Raw genomic sequence first — 9,465 nt, 5'->3', positions numbered from 1 at the left:
TCACTCCGGCTTTGAACTGATGGGCTGGTACAAGTGATGGTCTTACGTAAGGTTTTTACATAAACCTGAGTGTGCCGAAGCAGAACAGAGAGCGAGGATGGAGGGAGGAGGGGAGGGAGGAAGGAAGGATTGCTGCACCATTACAAAAGGGATTTACACTGCACCAATTCTGCCTCCCGCTGCAGCGACACCACAACAACAATGTGCTTTGCGACGTCACCATTGATAATTTCCTCAGTCAGGTGGTGCCATCTGTCAGGCTTTCAGTGGGGCGATCAATAAGTATTGTTAAACTATTGTTCCAAAAGCCAGGCAGTGCCATGACATAACAATGTCACTCGAACATCATTGGCATGGCTGAGGTGGCGGAGCTGTTGTCTCCCAACCTGAAGGTTGCTGGTTCGATCCTCCGATGCTGAAACCCCCTGATGCTGCGTCATCAGTAAGTAAATAATAACAGCGTCAAAGGAAAGTCAGTTTACCTTTTCATCAACAAAAGCTGTTATTATGGATGATATTTTAAAGAGCACAGGCACTCGTGCATTAGCACAAACACGTTTATTCATTAAACATGAAAAGTGGAGAGACTTCACAGCAAACAAAATGAAAGCAAAGACAAAATGCAGCGGATGATGGCAGTAAATAAGGCCTACATTTTTGTGGGAGGGCAGAAAAATTGATAAATCCATGGAATAAGTCATATTTAGTAGAAATTATTACATTTAAAATAAATTAATATTAGCGACCCATGCTGCACATAGGAAATAATTGTTAAAATTTATGAACCAGATAGTCGCTGAAATTGGATTCAAATGAATTTTCCCTTTGCTAAAATGTTGAAATTCCATCATGTGATGTGAGTAGAAGCCACATATTCAAAGCTATGATGGTAAGTGGAGGTAGCAAAGATTTTATTTTGAGATGGTACCTTGTCCTTGCCAATCTTTAAGTAGCAATACTGTCTGAATTGCTTCCCTATCCCACAACGACCAAATAACACACAAAAAGCAGAATGATCGTGCTTACAGAGGCAAGAAATAAACAAGACAAATGATGTTTGTTTCATTATTGACCTTTTCTTTACGAAATGCTTTGGGATGAAGTTATGCAGACCTGGAGTGGATCAATAATCACACTTTTAAGTGAGATGGAAGGTCTATCATGACCCCCGAGAGTGAAGAAATGACGTTGCATATACAAATCCCTCTGTTTAACTGAGGGCGGAGGAACTAAATGCTCATGGCGTCACTATTGAAATACATTTTTGGCGGCTTTTCGTCCTGATCTCACATTGCAAAGTGGTTTTTGGGGCGTTAAAAACTGTACAGTCATTTGTCCCGATCCTATAAAAACCAGACTGAAAGAGAAAAGTCTGCAGACGCCAAAAAAATATATGCTGGTTGACCTACAAAGACGTCAAGCTACATTCAGTTTCACACACACCTGGAATACCTCCTTGGGTTTCTACAGTGTATCCAGTAACACACAATGGCTTTTTGGGTGTCGGTCCAATAATAGAAATAGTTGCATCGTTGCTATTTTGGGGTCACAGCAGTATTTAAAAAAACAGTTGCAGGCATATTCAGAAAGAAAGGATCCCACCCTGTAAACATTCACATCTACAGTATGTTAGCAGAAAGGATTATTAAGCTGGCGTCATCACAGTTTGAATCCGTGCAGGTAGGAGGATATAAAAAAACACTACGTAGAAGTATTGTGTTCTTGGAGATAAAAGTCATTCAGTGGAGCTACAAAGTGAGAACATTGTGAAGAGGGAGTTCCCCGACCTTTGTGCCTTGCATGTGTGTGTGCCCTGCATGCAGAGGGAGTGCCTGTCATGTTAGTGTGTGGTTACAATATCATCGGTATTGACATTCCCACCGGTAAAAGTCAGAAATCCCAGAGATTGGAGGAACTTCCCATAAATGCAGAATTGAAAAGTGGTTCATGCAAAGTCCCAAAATGTGAGCTTGCTTGTTTGGAAACTAGATATGTAATAGAAGAGATGTTTTTTTTTTTTAGTCAAATGCATAATAAAACAATTTAAAAATGGCTTCTTTTTCTTTTTATATGGCGTGGCTATTGTCCAGTGTGCTCCAAACTACCGTATTGACCTGAATATAAGACGACCCTTAATGTAAGACCATGTGTGAGAGTCAGGGAAGGAGTAGGATCAAATAAGCAAGATATGTTTTTGGAAAAATAATATTAAAGAATGAGTTTTAAAGTCTTGTGTTCAATAGCAGTGAAATAAAGACTGGTCGATTGCAATAAGAAAGCATAGTCGACCGGACCAATTAGCCGGAGAAGACCCACACACGCAAACGGCACACAGAGATGCCTAATGGCGATACGAACCTGGATCTCCTAACTGTGTAGCTTACATGCTAACCGCTAGGCCACCATGCGGCCCCTCGTTGATAAACATTATCTTAAAATTCTCCTCCTGTGTTGTTTTTGTGTGTGAGTGACAGGAAGAAAAGCTCTGATTCACTTGGGGAGAAGTTGTCCCCAGTTGGTTTGCATTAATAAATCTCTAGACCCAAAGACATGATGATTCGTCAAATACTGTCTTACATTCAGGTCAATTCGACACTCCGGCTCTAAAATAAAATTATTCAAAGGTCTTTTTTTTTTTAATTGATTTGCACCATGTGTCATTTTGTAAAAGATTATCAAAAAAGCAGCTCAGGTTATATTTGCTTTCAAATTAGACCCTCAGACTTGCAGTTTTCCAAGGTGAACTTTTCAGAGGAGTTCATGGATTGTCAGCGGTCAACTTTCAAAGTAATCCGGGTTTTGTTGGCGTCTCTTTGCGACTTCTCCCAGGTGAACAAGCCCTCATTGTTCAAGCCTTTTTGAAAAGGGTGCTTTTAAGATTTGAAAGGAATTTCTAGGCCATTAACTCTACAGCGCAACATTTTTCTTGGCTTGGGAAAACCTTTGGCTCAGCACGGAAGGGTCAGCCTCGTAGTTCGTAGAGGCAGGGGGATAAAGAAGGCCTACTTCTTGGAAGCAGTTGTGGGAAGTCTGTTTGTGGCGCCAGGTTTGTTTCCTGAGCGACGCACGGGTACCTTAGATACGGGGATTCTGGTGCGAGCTGGAGGGGGTGCTTGGGTCTTTGGCGGAGAGGTTTCTGCCTCCAGGACGGACGACAGCGCTGATTGGCTTGCAGAGTGTGGGGGTGTGGTTTGTCTGGCGCTTACGGGGATCTTGGACTCCCGGGGAAGGCTGGCGCTGCCTTTCATGGACCGGAAGGAAGAGGAGGATGAAGAGGAAGGTGGACTGAGTTTGTATTCAGTTGACAAGGAGGAAGAACTGTTTTGGTCTTCATCTCCCTCATTGTAGAGGTCGTACAGGTGGTCTCCAGAGCAGCTGTCGCGCGACATGTTGTGTTTATGTTGCAGCCCACTTTCATCAGGTGTTGCTGTGGGCGTTGCTGAGGGTGTATCCCAGTAACCTTCATCGCTGAGTGGCTCTTTTTCCCCAGGTGATGCTGGGTGGCGACTATGAGGTAGGAAGGGCTTTACCGCCCGACTTCCTGCTCCACCAACCACTGGAATCTTGCTGAGCCCCAAAGATTTCACCTGGGGTAGCTTGGCTGAAGGTTGGTGGCTGCTGGTGGCGTCGAGGCTGCGAGAGGAGTACGTGGTGGTGGGAGTGTTGCAGGAGGGTTGGTGGAATCGGGGCAAAGCAGGGGAGTTGTCCCCGGTGGAAGGCAACATATGCCAGAGCCCCTGCATGTCTGCATCATCCACTCCCTCCGGACTCGCCATTTCCTCCCCGCCACCCATATAGGCCACCACCCCACTGCCCACTGGGGCTGGTTGAGGCGTGGGCGTCACCCGGGCACGGGCAGGAAGAGAAGCCGACCCCGGACAAGGACATGCAGTGAACACTGGCAAAGGGGCTTTTGATGGGGAGCAGCGTGTGGCGGCGCAGGTTATGCCTCGTGGCCTAACAGCACCTGCTCCTCCTTCACTCCCACCTCCGCCTCCACCACCCCCACTGCTGCTGCTACTGGTACCACTGCCCCCATTTCCTGCTGTCTCCTCATCTGCATCTGCAATGATGTCCCCGCAGCCGGTGAGTGAATCAAAGCTCTTAAGAGATGTGACGTCATTGAAGAGAAGAGAACACAGGCGGTCCACCGAAGGTTCCGAGGTTGGGTCACCTGTACTGCAACGCTCCAAAGGGGGTGTGGCGAGGGAGGGGGTGAGGCTAGAAACTGAGGCTTTGGCATTGCAGGTGGTCGGATGCAAAGGCGAGTCAGTGGGTGTGTAAGGAGAGGGGGAATCTGGCTCACCAGATGGGCCAAGCATAGCCACACAGTGTGTGGGCGTCAGGGAAGCACTGGTACTGTGAGCCTCGGCTGCTTGGGGGTTACATTCTGCTTCTGTCTTCCCATGATCCTCTTGGTGATGATGTGGTGTTGGCTCAAGGGTGAGAGTGACATCCTTTGCCATTTCAGGGGCAGCATCATCCCCATCCTTCCGGCTTTCTAACTCTTCCCCGTCTCCCTCATTTGTTTTGTCTTTACGTCTCCATCGCATGCTGCTGAAAAAGCCCTTCAAGCCTCTCCCTCTCCGCGCCAGTCCGCCACCATTTTCACTTGACCTAAAACTCCCACGTCGCAGCAGGGAGAAGAAACTTAGTGATTTACTGAGAGACCTCACAGTCCCTGCCTCCTGCCCCTCCCCTCTCTGTCCATCAGCATCATTGTTGGATCCGGTGAGTCCATCGTGCGTCTTGCTCCTCACCAGCTCGACTGATGACATTGAACCATTCCCATTCATGGAATTCCCAGTGTCAGAATTCCCATTTGTCCCACTCAGCGTGGCTCCTTTGTTCCTGAAGGAGAAGAAGCTGGCCATTCCAGAGCCAGTCCGTCGCTTTCCGAAGAGCTTGAAGGCGGCTTTGTTGATCTTCCCCGTGGGCTGGGGGTCACACTGAGGGGCTGCGGGAGGATCCGCACACTCCGTATGCACCTCCATTATGTAGCAATCTATTGCTTCCAACTCTGTGGTCTCCCGCTAGCACTTTAACTCCTTCCTCCTGGTTCTCTCTGGCTGTACATCCACGCTCTCTCTCTGTCCACTCTGCTTCCCACAGCTCTTTCACTCCCACTCTGGCTGCCTTTATCGCCTGCCTGCTGCTTTTCTCTCCCTCCTCTCTCTCTCTCTCTGCTGCTGCTGCTCCTCACTGTATCCATGGCAACTGGGTGGGCTAAGCAGCTTTCGTCAACGTTGGCGAAGCGCCAGTGTCTGTCCTCCACTCCCTCGCCCCCATTCACTCCCTACACCAGTGCACTGTTGCGCGTCTTTTCAAACTAGTCATTAGTTTTTCAAATAATGTATGCAATGTAAAAATGCAGTAAAAAAAAAAGGCAATAAAAATACAATCAAAATAGGTATTTCTAATATTTGTGAGGTTTTTTTCAGCTTCATAACAGGGTAAAATATTTGAAATTTTGTGTTTTAAAGTAAAAAAAAAAATTAAAGTAAATAAAATATTACATGTAAAATATTATATAATATACAATAAAAATGTATTGATCTTAATTCATTTAAATGTAATTTCCAAAAATTTAAAACTACTGTATTGCATGTAATTCAAGTTTTACAGATATAGCTAATTTTGTAGTTAGCATCATAATGAGTGTAAAAAAATGAATACAAACGATTACTAAAAAAATATATACATATATTTTAAAAATATATAAAAATGTAAATGCATTGGGGTGTAAGTGCATGCTGCAAGATGACGCTCAAGTTCAACTGTATTTAATTTATTGAAGCTTCTTCTGAAATTCAAACTTGTTTTTGAGCACTTTTGCACTTTCTGTCCCCATTGCATGTGGCGTCCTTGGAGGTGAGCCATGCCAAGAAACTGCAGCGTACAATTGCCATTATATGCGCGTAACTTGCGTCACTCAGTCCCGAGTGTGTTTACCCCATGTTCCTTATCTTGTGGGGACCAAATACTTCATCTATATCTTTAAAAGTTTTGTTTAACTTGAGGGAAGGTCAAAAGGATTTGTGATAAAATGTTTGATACCATGGTGAGTAAACATAACAGTCATGCCAAAAAACAGCTTGAATCAGGGGGTCCAAGCACCCAACGTCCTGCTGCTGATCACCAGTATGAGTAGGCTTAAGCTGGGATATGGAATTAGTGAAATATTTCAGCACTGTTGGCCTGAGAGAAAGAGCTCAGACTTACCTCTTGGACATGATATTGACCATATGGTCCTGATGGAGAGACAAGTGTACTCATCAACCAGGGAAATACACCCTTATTTCTATTTTAGAATGGTATTAGCTACATTTGAAGCTGCTTGTTACTCTATATACCTCTGCATGCGCTATAAAATGTGAGTTCTTCCTTTCAGCTGTTGGGATGCTGTTGTTTAGAATGAGCTCATCAGTGGTATTAATGCTGGCTGAGCAGTTTGCATTGGTTCTGTTGTTGCTGTGTTGTGGCTTATACATAACAATAACAGGCATGGCATTAAGCTAAATTAGAGCTATGTTCTTTCTAATTCGCTGCAAACATTACTGTTTAAAAATTAACTTGACATGTATAAGTTGCATCAGTCAAAAAAAATGTGTCAAACTGAAGCCACAGAAGCTAAATTTAGTCCATTTATATGCATTCAATAAAAACTTACCTGTTTAATGACTGTTCTCGAAGAAGAAACTTTTAATATGCCTGGATGCATCCTGGTGTGTCAAGCAACAGTGTTTTTTAACACCAAAACTTAATTTTTGTATTCACAAATAGGCTGAAAATCATGCGTGTGTGTTAGGTAGTCAGTGACTGACGCAGCAGCTACACTCCCCAAAGCTAGACGTCTTTAGAGCCTAATTAAACACTGCTGTCTAAAATATGACATTTCTCAATCCAGACAAGAGTCAAATAATTTTAGTTGCACATTACTTCCAGACATGTAGTCTCTAAGCAAGTATTCCATAACAAAACACATCCGTTATGCTCTGTATCATTCAATTTGTGTGCCTAAATGCGTCACAACAAACTCAATGACTTATTGCGGCCACCAAAAAAAACACCACCTCCTCAAAGGCAGCACATGTTAAATTGTATTTACATTTTGACATATACTTTAAGTTGCAGGACCAGCCAAACTATGAAAAACAGTGCAATTTATAGTCTGGAAAATAGGGTTATGTCTTTTTACAGTTGGGAAATAAGAGCCTCTCAATTATTGTCTGCTTCTAATTATGTTAATACACATAAGTAGTAGTTTATATCACTACCATTTTCTGCATGCAATATTTTATGGGCAAAAGTATTTGGAAACCTGGCTATTATGTGTAGGAGGAAGTGGAAATGCAAGAAAATATTGATAAAGTTGGTGTCTCCTTTGTATCTTCCTCACTTTTGGGAAGACTCTCCAAGAGTTTGGAGTTTGTGTCAGAGATTTTTCTGGTCCATTCATCCAGAACATGTGTGAGGTCAGAGGCCACTGAGAGAGGGCCTGCCAGCAAAGGTGTGGGTTAAAGGTGGGGTTAAGTTCTTCCGTACCAGTCTTATCCAAGCAAACAGACAAGGGTCTCCCTCAATGTGCCCCCGTTGGAAGCATAGTAGCAAGAAGAATTAAGCCCTAATTGATTTATTATGTGCTTTCCTTTTACTGTCTGTGCTTTTTTTGTGTGTTGATGCTTCCACCCAACCCCCCATGAATCTCCATGATACCCCGACCCACATACAAACCTCCTCCGCCTCCTGTTTCTTTTCCCTCCTCCTCCTCAGTAACCATGGGCACTGTGGGCTCCCCGCTTCCAGGCCACTGCTATCAAACAATGTCTGCATTCATGCGCCTGAGGCAACACAGATCCACACAAACATTCTCCAAAGGGCTTCCCCGCAGAGGGAGCGCATCTCGCTCCATCACCTGCCCACGCTGCTGGTCAGTCAGTGTCAGGTACGTGTAATGTTGACTAGCTGAAAACCCCCTAACGCCCCCACCACCACCACCATCCCATGGTCGGGCTGGCAGGTCTGCTCGATGTTGAGCAGCAGATGGCTGATGGATTGATGAGCCATCACTCCATGAAACAAAAGACTCGTGTGCCTCGTACTGTATGGTGTAACTCTACATGTCAGTGTTAGTCCATCTTGGGCTTAACTTTATTCATCGTGCAAGCAGACAAAAGGCACACACTCTCCTATCTTAACACACACCCACACATTTCTTCCCCCATCTGTCTAAGTAGGGTTCCCATTTCATCCCCCCTGAGTGAAGCTCAGCACTAAGTGGGACAGTTAGAGGACATTTTCTCTGTCACTCTCATTGTTGCTTCTGCACTGTTTGCACGGACATTATTTTGAGTCATGCACAAAGCTGCTTTTGAACTCCCCATACTTGCCAAAGGCCCCAGGATGCAAATATTGATGTGTTTTCCGTGCACTGGTGTGTGCGTGTGTGTGTGTGTGTGTGTGTGTGTATGTGTGTGTTTGACAAGAATAGCATGCAGGATGATAGAGGATAGTGATATGGGACCATGAGGTATCTTCATGTGACTCAGTTAACACATTGTTAGCTGAGTTAGTTTTTCTTTGAATGACATTAGAATTTTGCCGGGATGTAAAATAAGCTCAGATTTGGTATCCGGTATGCCACTCATAAATAAATAAAATAAAATAAAATAAAATAAAATAAAATATATATAATTTTTTTAAAATACAGATTTTGATGTATCAAGACAGATTTCCCAGAAATTATGAAGGGGCAAGGAACACACAATGGTGGAATATAAAAAAAATAAAATAAAACCAAAAAGTCCCTATCTCACAATAGTGAAGAGATGCTCAAGTAAATAAGTAAATGCATAAAAATAATGAAAAGAAATACAATTACATTACAGCTCTTAAATGTAACATCACACAAAATTAACATTGCTGTAAAAGTAATACATATTAATTTAATAGTAATATTAAACATTTAAGATTTACAGTGTTCCATAAATGTTTACATCCACATAGTAATCCCTCGTTTAGCGCGTTCAATTGGTTTCATGAGAAGTGAATTTCCGCAAAGTAGGATTCCTTATTTAGAAATTTAATAATTTAATAGAAAACCTGTTTGCCACCTTCTAAATGTGACTTTTAACATTGTTAGAGCCCTCTAGACGTGAAATAACACCCCTATAACCACCTTTACACTCTTCTTACCCAATATAGTAGACATAATACGAGAAAATAAGCCCTTCAGGACATAGCTAAGACTCGTGTTTGTGTGTGTGCTGTAAATGTGTTCCGGTGCTCGTGGAGCCGAGTAAGAAGTGAGGTTGGGGGTTCAGATTTGAGTTACGGCTGCAACAGTAGCCCGTGATAAGGATTATTGTGCTTGTTGTGACATCATTGAAACATGCAATAAAAGTGTGAACATTACAGTAACATTACTGACACCTATTGACCAGTGTAGAATACTACATATCATCA

General features: G+C 43.4%; 1 protein-coding gene across 1 annotated transcript; it reads right to left on the bottom strand.

The window, feature by feature from the left end:
• Positions 1–539: 539 nt before the first annotated feature.
• amer2 (APC membrane recruitment protein 2) lies at positions 540–5,151 on the bottom strand. Its single transcript, XM_054765866.1, has one exon. It carries the CDS (start codon positions 4,992–4,994, stop codon positions 3,003–3,005), a length of 1,992 nt encoding a protein of 663 aa, XP_054621841.1. The 5' UTR covers positions 4,995–5,151; the 3' UTR covers positions 540–3,002.
• Positions 5,152–9,465: the final 4,314 nt, after the last annotated feature.

This window comes from Dunckerocampus dactyliophorus, chromosome 21 (genome assembly GCF_027744805.1).
Source record: "Dunckerocampus dactyliophorus isolate RoL2022-P2 chromosome 21, RoL_Ddac_1.1, whole genome shotgun sequence".
Taxonomy (NCBI): Eukaryota; Metazoa; Chordata; class Actinopteri; order Syngnathiformes; family Syngnathidae; genus Dunckerocampus; species Dunckerocampus dactyliophorus.
This window is presented reverse-complemented; position numbering and strand designations above follow the sequence as displayed.

Excerpts from the sequence above, each read along its gene's own strand:
- amer2 (XM_054765866.1), bottom strand. The coding sequence starts at position 4,994 with ATGGAGGTGCATACGGAGTGTGCGGATCCTCCCGCAGCCCCTCAGTGT.